General features: G+C 47.9%; 2 protein-coding genes across 5 annotated transcripts in view; one reads left to right on the plus strand and one right to left on the minus strand.

Moving 5' to 3' along the window:
* Positions 1–640: 640 nt before the first annotated feature.
* HTR6 (5-hydroxytryptamine receptor 6) lies at positions 641–15,007 on the plus strand. The gene is made up of 3 exons (XM_048519268.1): positions 641–1,687; positions 12,611–12,769; positions 14,074–15,007. Exons 1-3 carry the CDS (start codon positions 962–964, stop codon positions 14,479–14,481), a joined length of 1,293 nt encoding a protein of 430 aa, XP_048375225.1. The 5' UTR covers positions 641–961; the 3' UTR covers positions 14,482–15,007.
* Positions 15,008–17,834: 2,827 nt separating this feature from the next.
* TMCO4 (transmembrane and coiled-coil domains 4) overlaps positions 17,835–23,503 on the minus strand; it is a 31,405-nt gene continuing 25,736 nt past the window's right edge. For all 4 annotated transcript variants that reach the window (XM_048519266.1, XM_048519264.1, XM_048519265.1 and 1 more), the window contains 3 exons: positions 21,668–21,785; positions 19,907–20,024; positions 17,835–18,713 (listed from right to left, as the gene is read on the minus strand). In XM_048519266.1, coding sequence (XP_048375223.1) covers positions 18,285–18,713; positions 19,907–20,024; positions 21,668–21,785 — 665 coding nt within the window. In that variant the 3' untranslated portion in view covers positions 17,835–18,284. The remainder of the gene's footprint in view (positions 18,714–19,906; positions 20,025–21,667; positions 21,786–23,503) is intronic.

Here is a 23,503-nt window from a genome sequence, read left to right on the forward strand (position 1 = left end):
GCAGACTATCCTTTTTGAGATGCGACTAGAAGACTAGCACCACAAGGGGAGGCCTAATCTAGAATCTTCCTTCATGAGATACTAGTTTTCTACTTGCAGCAACAGTGCTGTTTTCGAGGGTGGGTGGAGATTTTTGGCACAGGGGCGCCTTCAAAAATACCTGCCCCCCCTGCCACCTGCAATCTGAAGTGGTTCAGTCCATACTGCCAGAACTCTTGTATCTTTTTCTGCCACATGTGTAGATCTTGCCTGGAGAACGATCCTGGAATCCCTCATCCTCAAGAGTTTTAAAAATTGTGTTGTAGTTTGACAAGCAAGAGGCATGAACAGGCAGTTTGCACTGAAAAGGGAATGAACGGCAAAGAGGAGCGGAGAGCCTGTTTTCTGCCCGGCTTCCGGCGACACAATCTGCACAGTTTGTGTTCTCTCTCTCTCTCTCCAGCTGGAGCTCGCAGAAGAGAAAAATTCACGTTTCTCAGGGTGGGCTTATTGGTTTCTGGAGAGATGCGGTGGCAGAGCACGGCCCTGGCCGCCTGCCACACAGAAGCCAGGAGCAAGGAGCTTGTTCTGTGCCCATGGAAAGCAGGAAGCCCGCAAGTCCAGCGCCAGGAGCCTGAAGGTGGGCAGAGGACCCTGGCATTGGTCTCTGCTCCGCCAGCTTCCTTTCAGACAGCCGAGGGAACGGATGCCGACTGGCAGAGGGATGTCTCCTCGTGCTGAGCTGTTTCAGAGAACAGTGTGCCACTCGGGTGCTTAGCAAAAGGCGAGTGGGAGAGAGAAGAGGAGGAGGAGGAGGGAAGGAGGAAGAGGATGCTGGAAAATTTCACATCCCTGCCCTTTGGTTCCTAGCTGGCAGCAATGATCACCTAGCTCCAGGACTGGGTCTTCTGAGCCGCTGCCCGCTTTCCCAAGCCAGCTGGCCGTGGGCAACCTCCGCTCTCTTCCCGGTCCCATTTCCTCGATGGAAGGAGACTTTGGTAGCTCCAATGGCAGCGCGATCGGCGACCTCTCTCTGCCCAGCGGCAGCGCTTGGGTGGCTGCCTTCCTCTGCTTCATCATCCTCTTGACCATGCTGGGCAACTCCTCGCTCATCCTCTTGATCTTCACCCAGAGGTCCCTGAGGAACACCTCCAACTACTTCCTGGTCTCCCTCTTCATGTCCGACCTGATGGTGGGCTCGGTGGTCATGCCCCCGGCCATGCTGAACCAGCTCTACGGCCACTGGCTGCTGGACACCGTCTTCTGCTCCGTCTGGTTCTCCTTCGACGTGATGTGCACCAGCGCCTCCATTCTCAACCTGTGTGTCATCAGCCTGGACCGCTACTTGCTCATCATCTCTCCGCTCAAGTACAAGCTCCGCATGACGTCCTGCCGGGCAGTCCTGCTCATCTTGGCCACCTGGACCTTGGCCGCTCTGGTGTCCTTCTTGCCCATCAAGATGGGCTGGCACAAGATGGAGTTTGATGCCCGGCCACTCAACGCCACCACCCACCCGGAAGAGGAGCAGTGCCGTCTCCTGGTCAGCCTGCCCTATGCCCTCATCGCCTCCGGCCTGACCTTCTTCCTGCCCTCAGTTGCCATTCTGTTTACCTACTGCCGCATCCTTCTGGCAGCCAGGAAGCAGGCCCTGCAGGTGGCCTCCCTGACCAACAATGTGGCCATCGAACCTGATGAACCAACGCAACAGGTAAAGCCAAATGAGGCCAGTCTTGCCCTTTGGAGGCAGGAGACTGGGGTGTGCATGTGTGTGCATGTTGTAGGTGCTGAGACCCAGGCCTGACCATCATCCCTGCCCTCTGATCTCAGGCATGGAGCTGAAAATGCACTTTGTACACGCTCACAGTCACCTTCTCAGTGTTTTCATGTGACAGTCTCCCATTGCTCTGTCTCCTAGAATAACAGCAGAAAGCATCTTTGGAGTGAGTACTGCTCCAGAGAGTATCTAGCATACTGTGAGAAATGAGGCAAAAAATTAAAGATTTTCTTGAGCCCAGAATACTCGTCCATGGAAGAGGTTGCTTGTTGTGTCTCTGCATGATTTACTGATCTTACTTTAACTCCATCCAAATTGTCTTGGGCAGGTAATTCTTCTGTGGGTCTGAACCAAGCTTGGTTGGGTCAATGGCTCCTGATGCAGAGATCTAGCAGAATAGCCCCCTCTAATTGGAGGTCTGCTCGTTGTTTCTCTGCACGAGTCAGTCCTTCTGTCAGCTGGCTTCTACTGTGTGTGGAGAATTGCTTCAGGTGTCAGTGCTTCAGTATCTTTGCTTCAGGAACGAGAGGATCATTGAATAATTCACAATGCAAAGATTTGGGTGTCCCCAGAATTAGATATCCCCAGAGGAGGCTACGTACGGCATCTCTGCTTGTGATCTGACTTAATTCTTATGAAGTTCATTGCTGCACAATGTAGTGATAGCCACTGTCTTCGATGGATCAGACAAATGAACGGCTGTTAACCATAATGGCTAAATGGAGCCTTTCATTCAAAGGCAGCGTGTGTGTGTGTACAGGAAGATTAAAACGTTGTGACCCTGCTTGTGGACCTGTGGGAAATGGCAGGCTAGGCCAGGCAGGACTTTGATCTGACCCAGCAGAGCTTTTCAGATCTAATCACTGACATTCTTCCAATCAGGGAAGAGCTTCCAGACCAGTGACTCACGAAGGGGCACAGGTGGGTAGCTCCTTTGAGCACGGTAATGCCTGTCCTTAAAAGTAAACCGTTGTGGGCATGAAAACTTGAATGGAGAAAACATCTGTGTCTCAACTGTCAGAAGTTTGTGAACCTCATTGGAGGAGAGAAGACAGATAAAGAGTCAGAGATGCAGGCGGAGGAGAGTCTCTAAAAATAGCAGCTCCACTTCAAGCCACCTGCTGGTGTGATGGTTACGTGTGCTGGTGGCATTAATATTTTTTGACATTCAAGTGCCTTTCTGTGTGTGATTTGGTGCTGTGTAAAGAAACCGTAAAACAGAGAGCCTGGAGATCAAAATGAAGAGAAAATTTGGCTGGTGCTGGAAGGGGCTGCAGGGCTGGGGGGGGGGGGGGGGGGCTGCCGAGCAAATCCCAATTCCCGAACGGCCTGTTGTTCGCCTGGCTGGTTTTGTGCTCCCAGCTGGGTGCCCTGTTTGCTTCTGATAAGAGCCGCCGTTTTCTTTTTCTTTCATCCGCTCCCCCTCTCTGCACACCTCATGGATCACTTTCGGGGGAGCAGAGCTGCTCATGATAAAGTGAACAAAGAAATCTTGGAGGAAGTTTGGGGCCACACTCTGGCTCGACGGGGGATGCTTCACAAAAATGTCCCCACACTTTCTCCAGATAAATGGTCAGAACTATTGTCTGGCTTAAGAGCAGGAGAATCAGCTGTGGGGCTAGACCAGGGGTCTGCAACCTGCGGCTCTCCAGATGTTCATGGACTACAATTCCCATCAGCCCCTGCCAGCATGGCCAATTGGTCATGCTGACAGGGAAACTGATAAAGTATGAATAAGGCATCCTGGAGAAGCCACTGAATTAGACAGGCTTTAGACTGAAAAGACTCCAACACATCCAGACCTGTCCCCCTTGCGTGACTGGCCAGATGACTTGCAGAAGGGTTAGGGAGGTTATTATTTCACTGGGTCGCCAGAGGTGCAAAGCGACTTGAAGGAACTTACACACACACACACACACGCACACGCACACGCACACACACACGTGTATATATCCCTGTATACACAAACACACACTTGCATTTGGAGAGAGAAAGAAATAGGGATATCTTAATGCATACACAATTATACATTAAAATATATAATTAATTAAACATAATTACGAAAGTGGCACCATCCAGTTCCTTGTTGATTCTGAATACTACCTGGATGTTTTGGTCTGCATTCTTTCTATTGTGGGTATTTCTTGATATTCCTCATTAATGTACCCCCCCAAAAAGTATATATTTTTAACTTGGATAATTATGTGCAGTGAAAGAGAATCTGTTGTAGAAAGACTTGTGGGTTCATTTCTCCCCAGCTGAGAAGCCAAATCAAGAGCTGGCATTCCAATCAAGATAGCAAAAGAGTGAGATTCAGTCTCATCTGTGTATTTTTGAAGGCTCTCGAGTTGTGTGGAGTAAAAAGAAGACTCTGCAGGGCTCGTGTGAGCAGGATTTGGGTGGCTGGAGCCACATACCCACACTTTTGGGGAGCTAAGCAGGTCTGCATCAGAGCCCCTGGAGGGGGGGTTCCAGAGGGACTCCCGTCTCAAGCAAGGGGAGCCCTTTCTTCCCTCCCCAGGGGTCTGGGCCCTGACTGCCTTACTCCTGTTCTCTTGTCATACCACTGAGGGTTGGGAGCATCTTCTTCTCAGACTCAGTGGCCCAGCCTGGCCGGAGAACCATCCCTGAAGGCAAAAAGCAGGTAGAAATCTTTCTATGACTTCGGGGGCCAAAGAGGCTTGTGGGCTGCTCTTCACATTCATGGGAAGGAGCGTAGGTTTTTTTTGCCTCTCTCTTTCTCTTATCTTTTTCTTTCTTTTCCTCTTTTGTTCGCTTTTGGAGAAGGGAACAGCAGTCACCAAAATAAAAGTGTGGGGGAGGAGGAACTGTCAGGCCTATTGTTCCAGAAAATGGAGGAACTGCTCATCACAGAGGAAAGATTGGACTCCACTCTCTCTCTCTCTCTCTCTCACACACACACGCACACGCACACACACCAAGCACCAGGTGTGAGTGGGCACAGCAACTGCTTGACCTGGCAGAGCGGGTGGGGGGAGGCACAGAACAAGGATCCCAAAACTTGGAAGGAAGTTTGCTTTTGCAAAAATGTCTCGTAGCTCTTTGTGAAACCTGGTGGCCATTGAATAAGTGGGTGGCCAATACTGGGTAGTGGAATTCCTGGAGATTTGGGGGCGGGGTTTGGGGAGAGGAGGAACTTTGGGAGGGTCGATTGCCATGCAGTCCCCCCTCCAAAGTAGCCAATTTCTCCAGGGGAATGGAGCTCTGGCGACCAGTTATAACAAAGGTCCAGTGATTAAGAGCAGGTGCACTCTAATCTGGAGAATCGGGTTTGATTCCCTGCTCTGCCACTTGAGCTGTGGAGGCTTATCTGGTGAACTAAATTAGCATTCTGACACATGTCAGCTGGAGGACCTTGGGCTAGTCACAGCTTTGCAGTTTCCTTACCTCAGGTCGAAAAGGGAAAGTTTATAGCTTCTGAGAGCTCGTTGGGCAGGTGTATCTCTGCCCAACTTCTGCTGAATTGAGATACAAGGAGAGCAAGGAATCCTTGAATTCAAGCCTTAGAAGTAGCTGGACAGCACTGAAGGGCACTGAATCACATCTTTGTTTTGTTTCAGTGTTCTGGTTGAAGAAAGGGACATTCTAAAATTGTGGAGGTTTTGGAGGTACATGCAGTGTGGAATGACAAAAATGCCTGGCAGATGGCTGTCTAGAAAATATGGACCTGTCTTTGAAATCAACCTCTGTCAAGAAGTTAATAAAATGGTGTGTGAGTTCGAGCAGCCTGGCCAGCTCCAAGCCCATACAGTTTTGCTATGCCTGTGTGGGGACAGGCCAGAATGTGTATAAACTGTGGGGCCAGGGCCGCTCTCTGGTCCTACACAGCTGAGTTAGTTTTAAGAAAAACTTAAAATTTGAAATAAAGCAAAAGACATCTGACATTAGAAAACAAACAGACAGTTTTACTTAGCAGAATTTAGATCAGTTACAGAATGTGAACTCTCCCAAGGAAGAGACACGCCCTTAGTGCCCTCGAGTGATAGACACAGAATTTAGAACGTTACAGAATACGGATAAGTTGAAGAAGGTGACCTCTCCCTAAGGAGAGGCACGCCCCAATACAATGTTTAGAATGTTACAGGAGATTGCCCTCTCCTGGGTGGCTCTCTAAAGAGGCACGCCCAGTATAGGAAAACCTGCGTTTTTGTAGATGCAAAGACGTCACACAGTCCTCCCCTTTTGTTCTACGTATTATGATTCATATACCTTAAAAATCTTATTGGTCAGAACTGGTCACATGAAGGCAGCCTATATTTCTACGTATTCAAACGCTACATGCTGTTTGTGCGTGCTTTCTCTCTGTGCATATACAAAGAACTGCCATAAAAGCTAGCTTGTTCCTCCAAGAAAAACCCGTTTTGCTAGGTTTCTCCCAGAGAGAGCTATCCCTTCAGGCTATGCAGCATTCCTTAGGCTCATAAAACTTTTCTTTTCCCAGCATGAAATGTTTCTAACAGTTCCCCAGTTTGAAATGTTAAAACATGGTTCTAAGACTTATACAATGATTCTAACCATTATAGAATTATAGTAAAATACAAATACATGTGAATCACTTATCATTTATGTGTTCATTTAGCTATATAGAAAAACACTTTGTTGATTTAACTAATCACATTCATTTCTAACCCAAAAACAAGGTAATAAAATTACATCTGTCTTCTGTCACGTAGGCCCTCAGTGCCAAGATGTCAAAGATGTTATCTGCTGCTGGTAACATGCCTTTTTGACCTATTGCAAAAATGCAGGCTTTTGCTGGTCACTTACACAGAAGCTCCCATTTTGATTCTTTGCAAATCCTTGGTTCAGGCACTGGATAATTTTATACACATTCTGGCCTGTCCCCACACCTGCAATCGCTTTGGACTGGAAAATCCAATTAACCTCCAAGGCCAGTGCGATAGTTGCTCCAGCTGGCGAGGAAATGGACAGGTCTGCCCGGCTTTCTGGGTCTGCTGATGCCAAGATGGAAAATGTGGTCTTTTAAACAGTGTTGCCCAGGTTGCGGGCAGCGGGGGGCTGGAGCGGGCGATGAATCAGATCCATCTCGTGCGCCTCAGCACCCTCCAGGCTGCCTGGCTTTCTCTTGTCACCCCCTGACAATTGACTTACATTCCAGGCAAGCAAAATTCAATTTGCCAAAATCGTTTAGTCATCAAGAAGCTTACTAGAGATAAAGTTGGCCTCCGTGTGTTTTGTGTGTGTCTTTGAGCGTCTATCCACATACACTCTCATGCAGAAGAGAAGAATTTGAACCTGTGGCCCAGACTCTGGCTTGCTCAGAGCACCAGTTGTTTCTTCTTTAAACCAAATCTTGTAAGTCTTATGATTATCAGGATCTGCCTTGAAGCCCGTAGACCAGGGAGCTCCAACCCATGGCCCACCAGATGTTCATGGACTAAGATTCCCATCAGCTCTGCCAATTGGCCATGCTGGCAGGGGCTAATGGGAATAGCAGTCCATGAACACCTGGAGACCATAGGTTGTGTTTCTGCACTCCTGCATTGCTGCTGGGTGACTTTGGTCTAGTCACAGTTCTTTGGAACTCTCTCAGCCCCACCCACCTCATAAGGTGTTTGTTGTAGCAGGGGGCGAGGAAGGGAAAGGGAAAGGAGATTGTAAACCACCTTGAGTCTTCTTACAGGAGAGAAAGGAGACGTATAAATACAAACTACTCCTCCTCCTCCTCCTCCTCCTCTACACAGTGGCGTAGGAGGTTAAGAGCTCGTGTATCTAATCTGGAGGAACCAGGTTTGATTCTCGGCTCTACCGCCTGAGCTGTGGAGGCTTATCACAGGGTGTTTGTTGTGAGGGGGGAAGGGAAAGGAGATTGTAAGCCCCTTTGAGTCTCCTTACTGGAGAGAAAGGGGGTATATAAATCCAAACTCCTCCTCCTCCTCCTCTTCCTCCTCTTCCTCTCCCCCCCCCCCCTGAATGAACTGGCTTGAGACACAGTGTTTCCAGTTCTGCATTGGGCTATTCCTGTAGATTTGGGGGCAGAGCCTGGGGGGGGGGGAGAAGGACCCATAGTCTGCCCCCGAAAGCAGGTTCTTTGTGATACCCGATCTCTGCTGTCAGTCCCTCCGTTTGGAATTCTCTGCCTTCAGATTTCCATTCTGCAGCTTCCCTGCTTATCTTCAAATGATTTCTTAAGTCCTCTCTTTTTCCCTCGGGCATTCTCAATGTTCATCCTCTGGCTCATCAATTTCCCCACTCCTGTTTCCCTTTCTCTGGGCCTGCCTTTTCTTCTCAGCTGGAAACCTTCAGGCCGGGTGCTTTTCTACACTTCCTCAACTGCATTAATGCTAGGGCATAATAGAAACTCTGAAAATAAATAAAACAGACATCCTTTATGATTATTCTTATTATTCATTTACATTAAAATTCATCCAGCCCCCATCCCATAAAATCGAAACAGATGCATACAAATAAAGCACATGGACTGCAAACCATCAGAATTTTTTTTTAAAAAAAGTTAAATTAAAATGCCAAAAGTAACCTCAGTGGCAAAAAAAAAAATCCAGAAGAAGAGAATATGTTATTAAAACAATATTTTAAAACCAAGCAGCCTGACAATAACTACAGCATAAAGCAATTAAAACCAGATAATGCCAATTGTGAGGAGGGGGAGGCAATAAATGCATGTCAGATGCAACAATGACTTGACAACAAACTAAAAAAAACCAGATCTGCATGAGGAAAGCATTCCCCCGAGAGAAGGACCACCACTGACACTGTTCCATCTTCCTGGAGGGGCAGGCAGAGCTGGGTCTCCAAAGTGGATTTTAAATGCCAGACTTGGTTCCATCTATAAGAATAATTTTTAAATTGAAGAAGAAGAAGAAGAAGAGTTTGGATTTATATCCCCCCTTTCTCTCCTATAGGAGACTCAAAGGGGCTTAGAGTCTCCTTTCCCTTCCCCCCCACAACAAACATCCTATGAGGTGGGTGGGGCTGAGAGAGCTCTGAGGAACTGTGACTAGCCCAAGGTCACCCAGCTGGGGTGTGTTGGGAGTGCACAGGCTAATCTGAATTTCCCCAGATAAGCCTCCACAGCTCAGGCGGCAGAGCGGGGAATCAAACCCGGTTCATCCAGGTTAGAGTACACCTGCTCTTAACCACTAGGCCACTGCTGCTCCTGGGGAAAAAAAACCACTGCTGTGAGTTTCAGGTGCAAGCCCAAATCCTGCTTCCCAAAAATAAAATAAAATTAAAGCCACAACCACATTAACTGCATGGTTAACCACTTGCTACCTGAGCTTTGAGCTTTCAGAATCGATCAAATGACCACCCTGAAGAGGTGATAATTTGCCCCAGTGATTGACAGGTTCAGCAACTGCATACGGGAACCTCACATTTTACAAGAGGAAAACAAGCTAAATTGCCTTTACATGCTTATGATGAAGCTCCCCCACAATACACACACTTTGCCTGAAACTGGGATTTTGCAGCCCAGCCTGCAATCCAGCGCCCCATTGCAAATAAATGCTTTATATCGTCTTTTCAGGAGGACAAGCAGAGAAGCTGGAATCCTGTCTGTTAATTTATTGGTAGGGGACAAAGCAGGAACATTGTGAATTAACTGAGCAGGGGGGTTGATCTAGGCATGGTAAACACAGCTCTCGCTGCCAAGGACTCTTGTTTTAAACACTGCAATTTAGGCAAACCACATAATTGGGCGAGTTCTTTTTTGTACTGACCTCTGCACATCCTCTGTATACCCAGCTATTCATCTTCAAATGCTGTGTAATTACCACCACCTCCCTTCATGTCAAACAAAACTGTAAAGTGCCACAGGACGCTATTCACTTGATACACAAAAACATTCACAACTCACTTTTGGAAAGTTCTCAAGAACTGGCGAATTCTGACGGGAAGCTCAAATTTTGGAACAAGGATGGATCTTGTGAGTTGCCATGTTGAGCTGTTGTAGATCTGAGGGCCAGCTGACACTTTTCCAGCTGATTAAAAACCCTGCAGTGCCAGCCTGCATCTTTGGTTCCAAGAGCAAAAATTGAATATCACCCATCCGCTGCTTTCCAGAATAGCCACTCCTCCTTGACCACTAGCCTGCTGCCTAGAAGGGGTCACCTCCTGGCACTCCCTGGTTTGGGAGGTAACTTGATAGAGGCTGTGGTCCTTTACTCCTGTGCATAGTTTGTGCTGCCTGTTGCTGTAAGTTGGACCCAACTGTGTAATTTTTGCATTGTTTAACAGGTCATGTTAACACCTACACTGTCCTTCAGTTCTGCTTCCAGATGTCTGGTTAGTTCTAGATTTCTACAGTTCAAATCCTACTGTTTTAGAACATAAGAACATAAGAACTAGCCTGCTGGAACAGACCAGAGTCCATGTAGTCCAGCACTCTGCTACTCGCAGTGGCGCACCAGGTGCCTTTGGGAGCTCACGTGCAGGATATGAAAGCAATGGCCTTCTGCTGCTGCTGCTCCCAAGCACCTGGTCTGCTAAGGCATTTGCAATCTCAGATCAAGGAGGATCAAGATTGGTAGCCATACATTGACTTCTCCTCCATAAATCTGTCCAAGCCCCTTTTAAAGCTATCCAGGTTAGTGGCCATCACCCCCTCCTGTGGCAGCATATTCCAAACACCAATCATGCGTTTGTTCATTGGATATGCTATCCTGTTAATTGTATTGACTTACTGTCTGTAACCTCCCTTGAGTCTTAGTGAGAAAGGTAGACTATAATGTAAAATAAATAAAAATCCTGATTGGTTTCACCCCTTTTACTTCCTGCACATATTTTTATTTATTTGCATTATTTTGTTCTTATTATTTGCATTATTTATAGTCTACCTTTCTCACTTGGACTCAAGGTAGATTACCACAAGCTGAACATGAGTCAACAGTGTGATATGGCAGTGAAGAAAGCCAATACCATTCTGGGCTGTATCAATAGGAGCATAGTGGCTAGATCAGGGGTAGGGAACCTGCGGCTCTCCAGATGTTCAGGAACTACAATTCCCATCAGCCTTTGTCAGCATGGCCAATTGGCCATGCTGGTAGGGGCTGATGGGAATTGTAGTTCCTGAACATCTGGAGAGCCGCAGGTTCCCTACCCCTGGGCTAGATCAAGGAAAATAATATTCTGCATTGGCCAGGCCTCACCTGGAATACTGTATCCTTTGCTGAGCACTGCAATTCAAGAAGGATATTGACAGAAGAGGGTGACTAAAATGGTTAAAGGCCTGGAATCCATGCCTTATGGGGAGAGATTTAGGGAGCTGGGTATGTTTAGTCTACAGGAGAGAAGGTTAAGAGGTGACAGGACAGCCATTTGAAGGGACGTCATGTTAAAGATGGAGCAAGCTTGTTTTCTGCTGCTCCAGAGACTAGAACAAGGAGTAATGGATTCAAACTATGAGAAAAGAGATTCCACCTAAACATTAGGAAGAACTTTGGAGTCTTTTGTTGGAATACAATCTTGTTAGTCGTTAAGAGTCCTCAAGAGTGTGTTTTATTTCTATCAATCTCTCCTCAGTGCAATAATGCAAGAGCAATTTCAGCACCATAGACAGCACCAAACACAAAATCAATATGGACGCTTTTCAGAAGCTCTGAAGTCAACCCATGAATTGACTGAGACGAGTCCTTCAATTATCCTTCTCATTGCTAATTAAATTTAAATACACTTGTGTATTACTCTGATTTCACCACAGGTGCCTGTTTGAGTTACTGGTGTCTGAAGGAAGTATAACAGCTTTGGATGATTGTAGTTGTACATTTTTGTTAATGGTGGGGGTGGGTGGGAGGCCCTCTTTAAGAGTAAAGTCATGCTGTAAAACAATCTGTGGAATTGAATGGGGGGGATGCCGTTAACTCTCATCTCTGCTGATGAAAAGGAGACCTCACCATTGAAAATAATTAATCACCTAAAGATTTAGTTCATGAATCTGCTGGTTAATGGTTATAAAACTACTTAAAACCACACTCCTGTTGAAATTCAGCCACAGGAATTTCCATATCCTGCATGCAGAATAATTTATTTGTTTTAAATATTTAAATCCTGCGGCTTTTTGTAAATCAAATTAATTCACACACGGTTTATATGGTTCTTCTGCTTTCAGCATCCATGTTTGCGAAGAATTTACATTTCCTTGTAGCAAAAATGGAGGGGTGGGGAGTTGTGTGCCAAGCATACAAGTAATTTTTCCCAGTGGTAGAAGAGGGTGGTCCATTGCTACCCTGCTCATGAAATGAACAAAGATGTCCCACTCATAACTGTGCCTGTAACCACATTAATAACGTTCTCATTTACAAGTGTAGAAAACAAGGCAGTCTTTGGGGATGGGGGTGTTATAATTTCTTAGCCATCCCTCAACTCATGGTTTATTTAATTATGGCAAGATGCAGAAATGATAATTTAATTTACAGCTAGAAGAAAGAAAAAGGAAAGATACCACAAAGTCTGTCCAGAGATCTGTTCACTGAATATTCAGGGCATAAAATATTTCTCTAAAAATAACCAAATCTAATTAAGAAACCTCTCCAATCAATAATAAAAATAGATCATTTGGGATGTGCAAATGTGGATTTTTCACCTTATTTCAAAGTGTTTGTTAATTTTCCTTATGTTTATTGTCTTCATGGTTTCTGGTAACTCTATCCATGTCCATCCGAGCTTTCCTCAGACCTGGATGAAACAGTCCTTAATGTATGGATTTTTCTGCTTTCACATGGCTTAGAAGTTTGTTTATGAAGGGTGCCATGTATATTTGGCACCCTTGGGAAATTAGCTGGCCACCTTGAGAATACTTGTGGGGCATTTGGAGGCCTCCTTTTTGCTTATGCATCTCTCCTGCCTTGGTCTTTGCAGGTCCATCGGGCTCACAGCCAATCGACCGCCATAAATGACAACCGCAAATTTGCAAACAAGCACAGCAAAAGGGCCTTGAAAGCCAGCCTGACCCTCGGCATCCTGTTGGGCATGTTTTTCGTGGCATGGCTCCCCTTCTTTGTTTGTAACGTGGCACAGGTAAGTCCCTGGTGCGTGGAAAGGCAGGTGCAGAGGAATGAGGCGGGGTCCCAAAGGTTGCCTGTGACACTGTGTATGTAGTGCGGAGTGCCCTTTCTGAACCTCCATTCCCCCATCTGCAATAAGAGGTGGGTGATATTGACCTGGTCTCATCAGGATGGCCCAGGCTAGCCCAATCAGATCTCCAAAGCTAAGCAGGGTCAGCCCTGGTTAGTATTTGGAAGGGAGACCACCAAGGAACACCAGGGCCATGATGTGGAGGCAGACAATGGCAAATCACTTCCGAAAACCGCACACTATTGCCATAAGTCAGCTGTAACATTGGCCTACCTAACATGGCTGTGTTAGGACTACAATAATGAAGAGGAGGAGCTGTTTTTTAACTATATATTTATATGTAACATTTAGACTGCTGAACAAGTTATAAAAGATTACCAAGGGTTGTTTTTAAATCATGCTTCCAAGTACACTTCAAGTGGTTGAAGTTTCTCCCTCACCATGGATCTATGGACTTTCCTGTTACAGAGATCCAGAGGGGGTTGGGGGTGCTGTCCTTCTTAATCACACAAAAACCCCACCTGGGAGGGCAGTTTTGGAGCCAGAGATCTGAATGGTGCTCCTCCCAAATGAGTTTTGGGTGGGACAGTCAGGAGATCCTCTCCCCGTGATCTTAATTCCTGGGCAGAAACATATGGGAGGAGTCAGTCCTTCAAATACCTCAGTCCCAAGCGACGTAGGGCTTTAAAGGTCAAAACCAACACCTTGAATTAGGCTCAGGAGTGGCTCATTAACCAGTTTAACTGCTGTATTATCAGGATCACATGCTCCTGAAAGCTGGCCCCAACCAGTGGCCTAGCCGCCTCCTTCTGCACTAGATGCAGGTTCCAAACACTCTTTGAGGGTAGTCCCAAGTAGAATGCTGTGTATGTACATCAGCAATGTCCAAATAGTGTTTATTTAGTAACTTTGTTTTCATGGGGTATTGGGTTGTTTCCCACATTTTGTTATGTGCGCGTGTGTGTTCCTGACTTGTTTCTTTCATGCCATTTTTTAAAAATCTACACTTTATATGCCACCTGCATGCCAAACTAACAGCAAAAAGGCAACATTAAAATGCATACATGTAGCAGGGGAAAAAATGACTGGGCCTCAGATTTAAGACACATGAGGGGGAACCAAAACTGAAAGAGGGATGTTTTTCCCTAGTGGAAGAGAGCTGGGGCTGAAAAGTTGGGGGCAATCCTAACCTGACTTATTCCGTTCTTGTCTTCCCTTCCCCTCCTCTGCTCCCTCACCCCTTCCAGGCAGTCTGCAATTGTATCTCCACAGACTTCTTCGATATCCTCACTTGGCTGGGCTACTGCAACAGCACCATGAACCCCATCATTTACCCGCTCTTCATGCGGGACTTCAAGAGAGCCATGGCCAAGTACCTGCCGTGCTGCCGCCGCTCGTGGGAACGCAGGCCCAGCGCCATCTCCCTCTCCATCAGGAACTCCAACAGTGGCCCTCGGCCGGGCGTGTCTCTCAAGAATGTCCTGGCCTTGCAGGGGGACACGGATTCAGCCGACTCCATCGCGCAAGCCAATGAACACAATGACCAGCGCTTGGGGTTCCTGCCGGGCACGGGAGCCGACTCGGTGAACCTCTTCGACTTGGAGCACACCGACACGGATCTCCACATCAACCAGCTGAACACTCCCATGGACTGAGAGTGGAGTCCAGCGACACTGTTTGGCCACGGCCGACTCTGATGCGCTCAGTGCTGAATGTGGGTGAAGCATCATCCTGTGGGGCTGGTGGGCAGGAGCTTCACGGACCCTGCGGGAGGAGATCGATGCCAGGCATACACATAAGGCCGGCCGGCATATGCCCTGGGGGTCTCCGTCACAGAGGGGTGCATGGGGGGCGGGAAGAAGGATGTCACCTACTCAGCATCTTCCTCCAGGCATGCGCAAGCGGACCCCTGGGCTCTTGGTCTTTTGCATTTGAAAACTAAGGAATAAAGAAGAGTTTGGATTTATACCCTGCTTTCCTCAACTGTACGGAGTCTCTAAGTGGCTTACAAGCTCCTCCCCTCCCCCTCCCCACAGAAGTGGACCCAGGGGGACAGCAAACCTCTCTGAACCCTGTTTAAAAATGACGTTTTCTTGCTGCCCCAGTTTCCACTTGGGCTCATCGTGGCGACGCTGCCACGTTTCTGTTACTTGTGGAATTTTTTTAGCTGGGATATCTTTCTGCCCCCCCCCCCCCACTGCTTGATTTCCCCCCTCTCTCCAGCTTCTTTAGTTTGTAATTCTTTGAGGGAAGGGGGAGAGAAAAAGAAACTCCCACACTCTGGTGAGGATCTCTGTTTTAACTTTGTTAGCACAGCTGTGTGGGATCCTCTGGGGGAATGCTCCAGTTGATTCCTTGGGGGCTAAAACACCGGCTAGATGCTGTGATCCACCCTTGATGTTTTCGTATTTACAGCAGCTGAAGGAAGATCCCACACAAAATGGACCGATTCCACAAAAGAAGCCCTCAGTTTGCAAGTCTGTTAGGAACAGAATGTTATGTAACGACTGGATGGCACTTAGAAGAAGAGTTTGGATTTATACCCCTACTTTTCTCTCCTGTAAGGAGTCTCAGGCCCTTTCCCCACTCACCGTTTGCTGCGCGCTACTCTCGCCGAGTAGCGCAGGGTCCAACTGCACTCCCCACTACAGGGGCGGTAACAACGCAGCTGCCCTGACTCTGCTGCTCTTGTGCCCCTTCAGCGCGGGTCATTCTGGCGCTGCTCAAAATGGCACCTTTCGATGACCCCGCACAGATCGTGGGGCAGTGGGGAAGCCCGGGGAACACGACCCTCGCGCTAAAAAGGTCCTGGACCAGACGAAACCGACGTCATTTTAAAAGTGGGGAAACAGCATCAAAGGAGCTTACAAACTCATTTACCTTCCTCTCCCCACAACAGACCTCTTTGTGAGGCAGGTGTGGCTGAGAGAGTTCTCAGAGAACTGTGACTAGCCCAAGGTCACCCAGCAGGCTTCATGTGTAGGAGTGGGGAAACAGATCCAGTTCACCAGATAAAAGTCTGCTGCTCATGTGTAGGAGTGGGGAATCAAACCTGGTTCTCCCAGTTAGAGTTCGCTGCTCTTAACCTCTGCACCACATTGGCTCTGACCACTACCTCACGCATATTTGCACACTTCCACCTCTGAGAACTGCCACACACATGGGCCATTCTGTGAATCAGAAAACGCATTACCTCTTGCCTTGAAGCAGCTTTAGGAAATTAAAGTTTGGTTTATACTATGTGGGGCAACGATGGACTTTTGCCTGGATGCTGTAAAACCTGAAGGGCTCGTGGGTAAGCTTAAGCGGGCGGAGATAAGGCAGACGCGTGACTGAGCACGGAGCAATTCTCAGATGTGTATCCCTGTTTACAGAAGTGTGCCACAAGAACAGATCAGAACAGGGTAGGATTTGCAGGAAATGGGAAGAGGGGAACATCTGACCACAAAGCACAGAGGGGAGGGATAGGAGAGGCTAGCAGCAGGCCGGAAGGAATTAAGGAGAGCTTGCTTGTCGCTGCAAAGAGGAGTCTATTTTTCTCTCTCCCTTTGCTTCCTGGGGGAAAGCACACGCTGATCCAGATTGCTACTATATTCCCACTTTCTGCCTCACACAAACCCTCAGCATTTAAGGCCAAAACTGTAGGCTACAAATATGGATTGTTTTGTTTCTGAACAGGAAGTCATACGTGGTTTCTTGAATACGCTCACAGTTCCTGCTGCTATTTCATAGTTCCTTAACACATTAATTGCAAAAGGATGCCTGTTTTCCTTCCGAGGGGGAAAAATACCTAATGCTTCTGACAACCTGGTTCCTCCTCTTGTTAAAAGAAGGAACAAGCGAGTTCTGTGAGTGCAGAATGGTGGGAAAACGGATCTGAACAAACGGGAGCTAAGCCCCCAAGGGACGGTCTCAATCCATTGGGTACAGTGGTGGTGGAAGGAACTGACTGCTAATGAACCCCTGGCTTTGAAAAATGGGACCGATGGGAGATCGGAATGACTTCTGCATCATTATTTGTTAAGCCTGTGACATTAAAACAATTTTCTTCAGATTCACAATTCAAGTAATGTGGCTACGCTGGGTGAGAAAACAGCCCCTTCACCAGTGGTGGGATCCAAAAATTTTAGTAACAGGTTCCCATGGTGGTGGAATTCAAACTGTGGCGTAGCGCCAATGGGGCTGGGCGGGGCATGATGGGGCGTGGCCGGGCATTCCTGGGTGGGGCATTCCTGGGCAGGGCTGTGGCAAGGACGCAGCCGCTGCGCCGGTCCTTGGGCGGGAAACGAATGCACGCAGGCGCAGGCTGCCACGCACGCCGGTGCACCTCCTGCTAGACTGCTTCAAGTTCTGCGCGCTACTGCTGAGAGGAGGGGCGTAACTAAGGCAAAAATCACGTGGCAAAATCACCCATTAGTAACCCCCTCTCGGCACACACAAATAATTAGTAACCTACTCTCGGGAACCTGTGAGAACCTGCTGGATCCCACCTCTGCCCTTCACTCATCTGCTCTCAAAGTCCAATTGAATGTTTCTGAATGTTCCTAGGCGCCTCCTGCAGGGGTTACAGGAGGAAGCTCTTTGCAGGGGAAAGCATGTCCTGTCCTCCCTTGCAAGCCAAACTGAAACCTGTACTGGTGGCCTTCTTTGTGGATCTTGGCCTAAGTTCTGGAATCAGCTGTCTAAAAAACCAGGAAGGGAGTCTTCAGAGAAATAGTCCGGGGTGCCTGCAGCCTGCTGGAACCTGAAATACTCCCACCCTTTTCTAATGCTGCCTGTCATGTCTCCACTGATTCTTCTTAGCCTGCAGATTTGAAAATAAATATATTTTCTTTTTTACCCAGACTTCTTTAAGTCTCCAGTGCCCGCATTCTCTTTTTTCTCTGCCACAAAGTCTTCGAAAGGTGCACCGAACTTAAAATTGCGGGGATTCATTGCCACAAGGAGTCTTGTCAGTAACCAGTGTAGATTTCAGCAGCTATTAGGACACACAAGAAGAAAACCTCTATTTCCCCCTCTGTCTCTATTAATAGTATAATTCAGACATCCAATGTAGCTGCCTTACAGAAGTTTTGGCATTGACAAAAGTACAGAATATGCAATTAACTTATGGAATTGACTGCCATAAGTTATGGCAATAACCAGTAGGCTGAAATTACTTTTTAACGGATTAAGCGCAGTCGTGGACTGTGGAGCCCTTAGGTTCAGGTGCAAGACGCTTCTCATTTCCAGGGGATGGTGGCCACATCCTGACCCGCTTCACAACCTTCTCAGAATCAGCAAACTGCTGGGGGTGGAAGGCCAACCTAAGCAGGTGACCTGATCCTGCACAAAAATGTGTTATCATGCCCCAGGCAAGGCATTCCGGAAGTTTCTGCAATGTGGTGGCAATGAATTGCTGTTTGGAACAGTCCATGCCAAGACTACAGTTACCATCATGCTGTGGCTGTATCAAATGTTATCTGGATGATGGGGAAAGAGGATGGGTAGCGCAGGCAACCTGACCAGTTATCTGAGAATGATCAGAAGAGCATGAAGTGTCAGTGAGGAAAGGTTTTTCTCCCCCAAGTTGGTTCTGCTGCTCTTGGGCTTGTGAGTTCTCTCTTAGTTCAGCATCCAGCCCTGGTGACGAGTCCTGCGGACCTAAGTCACAATTCGAAACTGGATCCCATAACCAGCGGGCATCCTGCACAACATCCTCAGCCTCCTCTTGTGCCAGCAACTCTGCGGGAGCGTCGTTGTGCTGTGCCAGCTCCGGACTTTCTGAGACCTTGGTGGAAAGACCAGTGAGAGTTCCCTCTTTCTCCGGGCAGAATTCCTTGGTTTTGACGCCCACAGCCTTTAGGATTGTGTCCATCTGCCTCATGTAGTCCAAGTGGCCACTCACCTGCAAAAACAGCCCCAAAGGTTTATCAAGACAGGGAGCATCAAGGCAGCAAAGGAGTCCAGAGAAGAAGAAGAAGAGAGAAGAGTTTTGGATTTATATCCCCCCCCTTTCTCTCCTGCAGGAGACTCAAAGGGGCTTACAATCTCCTTGCCCTTCCCCCCTCACAACAAACACCCTGTGAGGTGGGTGGGGCTGAGAGAGCTCCGAGAAGCTGTGATTTGCCCAAGGTCACCCAGCTGGCATGTGTGGGAGTGTACAGGCTAATCTGAATTCCCCAGATAAGCCTCCACAGCTCAAGCAGCAGAGCTGGGAATCAAACCTAGTTCCTCCAGATTAGATACATGAGCTCTTAACCTCCTACGCCACTGCTGCTCCTGGAGAAGAAGAAGAGTTGGATTTATATCCCCCCTTTCTCTCTCATAAGGAGACTCCATTGTGGGGAAAGGAAGGGAAAGGAGCTTGTAAGTCACCTTGAGTCCCCTCACAGGAGAGAAAGGCGGGGTATACATCCAAGCTCTTCTTCTTCCTCATCTTCAAGATGGAAGCCAAGAAACCTGGACAGGACTCAGCCTGACAGCTGAGGTGGCGTGGGGGGAAAGTCATATGCCAGCTACAAAGAATCATGGGAACGGGTTGACATTTAGAGACGCTCCGCACTTGGCACAAAACACGATCTGTGACTTACGAAGGCCATCTGTAGCTGGCGTCATCCCAGACGGCCCGATGGGTTTCTTTGGTGTGGAAGAGATTATGGAAGTTTAATTAAACGGATCCATCAGGGGCCGACTCTTCAGATGCCTGCAGTGATCTTTCAAGGGTGTTAAGGGGTGGCTACGTGTGTTGGGGGGGGGGGGGGGCAGCCCTTTATTAACCAGCTCAATCTGGATTTTAAAGAGGCAGTGTGATCCCTCAAGAGAAGAACCAGCAGAGGATCAAACCAGGAAAAGGACGATAAAATCAGGGACACCAAAGAGGTGTGGGGGGTGGACAGGGAACGGGCAAGTTGGGATACACCACGCTGGTGGTTTGAGAGGTGGGGGGAACCTTTGGGGTGACCCCCCCTATTTCCTGTGGAGAGAACATGGACCAAGCATCCCTCTGGCAGCCCCCCCCCCCCCCCGTCCCAGACTCTGAACCTTCGGAGATGCCCTTCGCAGCCAACCCTGCCTGAACCAGGAGGGGGCACCACTTACCACGGAAGAGAGATCCACATTCACCATCCTCCTGTCCTCCAGGTTCACTGGCTGGAGCCCCGCGATGTTGAGTTGAATGGAGGACGTCCGGTAGACAAAACTGAGCAACCAGTCCCCTCTGGAAGAAAAAGAGGCCAAGAATGCTAAGTGTGTTACCAGAGAAAGGTGACCAAAGGAAAAAGTAGAAGAGTTTGGATTTATACGCTGCTCCTTTCTCTCCTGTAGGCGACTCAAACGGGCTTACAATCTCCTTTCCCTTTCCCCAACCCCTACAACCAACAACCTGTGAGTGGGCTGAGAGAGTTCTGAAGAACTGTGACTAGCCCAAGGTCACTCAGCAGGAATGCAGGAGTGCAGAAACACAACTGGTTCACCAGATAAGCCTCTGCCACTCAGGTGGAGGAGTGGGGAATCTAAACCCAGTTCTCCAGATTAGAGCGCACCTGCTCTTAACCACTACACCACTGCTTCAGCATAAAAGCCTGGAGGGTGTTAACCCGAGGTCTGTCTAAGCCCAAAGAAGGCACAGTCCTGGGAAACTTGCTAGCAGGGCCTACAGGAATCGACCCTCCCTACTGTTTGTCCCTGTCATCTGGGGTATACTTCTAGTGAACTTGGAGGATCAATTCCAAACTATTAGAGTCAATTAAAACATTAGAAGAGTCCAAGATCCATCTAGTCCAGCACTGTCTGTGGCTGTTGTGGTCTTTCCCCCTCGTTTCTCTCTAGCATCTGGTATTCAGAAGTACACTGCCTGTGGATATGGAGGTTTCACTTGTAGCTTCATAGATATTTGTAGCCCTGTTCTCTGGGGATTTCCTGAAACTACCTTCATGAAGTACAGGATTGGCTTGGGGCCACCTTGAAAACCCTTTTAAATTCATAATTTAAAATTAATATTGTTTTCAAATCAGTGTGGCAGTCACAATCCTCTTGCGCAGCCAGGAGGATACGCAAGAGACAGGGCAGAGCAGGGGCACAGGGTGTACATTTCTGTTGCCACTGAGGTGGATGAGAAAGCATGAAGGATTCCATCTTGACCAAAAAACAAACACTGAGACTTATCTAGGGGAAGTGACAGCAGTGTTGTGCTAGGGCAGTGGTGGCGAACCTATGGCACGGGTGTCAGAGGTGGCACTCAGAGCCCTCTCTGTGGGCATGCACAGAGTTGCCCGTCCCCCACACATCTAGGCTGGCCTGGGCTCCTGGGCTCGATTATTAGCATTAAACCTAAGACCTAGTTTTGGGGAAGAAGTGTAGGTAACCCTGTTAAGCGCTGTTAAACCCCACTGATTTTCATGCGAAGAACTAAAGCATGATCCTTTACCTGGGAGTAAGCTCAGTTGCTGGCAATGGGGCTGGCTTCTGAGTAAACCCTCCTAGGGTCATGATTCACCCCATTGGAAGAGTTGCACAGTAGCTTCAAAGCAAAGCCACCAACTACCACCAAGCTTACTCCCGAGTAACTCACGCCTCGGAGACAACCGTTTTTTCTAAACTAAAACCTCAGTATTCAGGTTAAATTGCCATGTTGGCATTTTGCGATAAATAAGTGAGTCTTGGGTTGCCATTTGGGCACTTGGCCTCGAAAAGGTTCGCCATCACTGTGCTAGAGGTTGTCCTCCAACCTCTAATTGTCCCCAACAAACCTGGGCTGGGAAGGGGGGGGTGTGCATTGAGAGCCATATCTGCCTAAGACAAACATCAAGCACCCCATTTTGGGGAACTCCAGTTGTGCTGGACCAGAGTGAGAGTACAGACCTGCAATAGCCATTGATGATTTTGCCCGCAACCACCTTGGTGAACGGCTTCCAGGACTTGGCTTCTCCTTCTACGGGTGCCCCCAGCAAGACCACATCTTCAATGATCCCTTTACAGTCTGAAAAGAGAGGCCCCCCCCAAATTAAAATTAACTGGAAGGGTTATGAACCTTGGCAACTGGACAGCCTTTGCATAAATGGCCTTAATTCCACCTAGGCTTGCATTTTTAAGTTGTCGGTCCTCATGACTACACAAGACAGAAAGACCCCACTCCTTGAGAATTCACTGGCAGATGGATAATTATTTGAAATGGGGAGCGAGGGAACTAACATGGGCAGGCAGGCTAGAGAAAACCAGTCGTGATCCAGTAAACTGCATGGGCTTATTTTCAAGAGTGGAAAAAAACTCCGCTGCACACAGCCCCGTGCTCAAGGGAAGCTCAATTCCTGGCTGAGGAGTCTTAAGCCAACGTTCTCTATTTCCCTTTTCTAAAACCAGAAATTACTTTGCGGCCCCAACTGTCCTGCCTCCCACTGTTAATAATTCTGTCCTGCCAAAGGTTTACTCATGAGAATTGTTCCAAAGTTCTCAGACAAACCCTGTGCCCCCTCAACATTGATATAGGTCCCTTATCTAGGGTAAAGAAGATCAGGTGATTTAATATGAGAACTGCTCGGCTGGCTCAGGGTCCAGCCCACCTTGCTTGGTATCCCAGTCAGCCAAATGCTTCCAGGAATCTCATAAGCAAGCCACTATGGCTCAGACGCCTACAATTTTTCATCCTCATTTTTTTCCAAGATACACTCTCACTGTTCAAGGAGGCTCCATTTAGTTATCACAGATCAACAGTTTCTATGGATCTAACTCCCACAAATTTGGTTAATGGTCTTTTTAAGGATGATGGCCAACCACATCCCACACACTCACCTAAACCCAAGCAAAGATATCCTTGTTTTTAAAAAGTCAGGTGTAGAAAGAGGAAAAAGAAAAGAAGTCTGAGAGAAGGAAGCTGGAACTCTCCCTAGAAGCTAAAACGACCAAACTGAGGCTATCGTACTTTGGTCATGTTATGAGAAAACAAGAGTCAAAAGATAAAATGCTGGGGAAAGCTGAAGGCAGGAAAAGAGTCGTGGGCCCCTTCCACACATGCAGAATAAAGCACTTTCAATCCATTTTCAATGCACTTTGCAGCTGTGTGGAATAGCAAAATCCACTTGCAATCAATTGTGAAAGTGGTTTGAAAGTGCATTTTTCTGTGGTTTGAAAGTGCATTTTTCTGCATGTGTGGAAGGGGCCGTGGAGGAGGGATTAATGATTCAGAAATTCTCCGCTGGACCCTTCCCCTCCACCTCCAGGCCAAATTCCCCCTCCCACCTCATCCGATCCCACCCCCCACCCCCACCCCATTCCCAAGGTGAGTCCTCGGGAGATCTATTGGTTGTGGTTCATTTTAAAAGTTATATTTTTCCGCATTCCTGGGGAGACCTTGAGTTGCTGGAGGCTCCAGCCTTGTCTGCGAGGGGTCCCACCGAACCAGCTTTCATTATCCACACAACAGCCGGTGGCTTCACTATTGATCTGGCAACAACAACGATTCCCCACCGCTCCCCTTTACCGTTAGCCACCGTTTTCCAGCCATCCCCTCTGGAGCTGAATTTGCTTTTGTATGAATCCTGATTTATTTATTGATTTTTGCCACTAGCAAAAGCAGTTTTCAGAGTTTAGAGTCAAAAGCAAAGCAATTTTCCCCCTTCTTGCAACAGCCTGAGGGGAGGGAGGCTGGCCGTAGACTTTACCGACAGTCCAAACAGCGCTGCTTAAATTGACCGCAACCTC

This window comes from Sphaerodactylus townsendi, linkage group LG16 (genome assembly GCF_021028975.2).
Source record: "Sphaerodactylus townsendi isolate TG3544 linkage group LG16, MPM_Stown_v2.3, whole genome shotgun sequence".
Classification (NCBI taxonomy): Eukaryota; Metazoa; Chordata; class Lepidosauria; order Squamata; family Sphaerodactylidae; genus Sphaerodactylus; species Sphaerodactylus townsendi.

Bases quoted from the DNA above. Each gene is read 5' to 3' on its own strand.
- HTR6 (XM_048519268.1), top strand. From the start codon at position 962: ATGGAAGGAGACTTTGGTAGCTCCAATGGCAGCGCGATCGGCGACCTC. The intron at 1,688-12,610 runs GTAAAGCCAAAT...TGGTCTTTGCAG, and splicing joins CTGATGAACCAACGCAACAG to GTCCATCGGGCTCACAGCCA. The intron at 12,770-14,073 runs GTAAGTCCCTGG...CACCCCTTCCAG, and splicing joins TTGTTTGTAACGTGGCACAG to GCAGTCTGCAATTGTATCTC.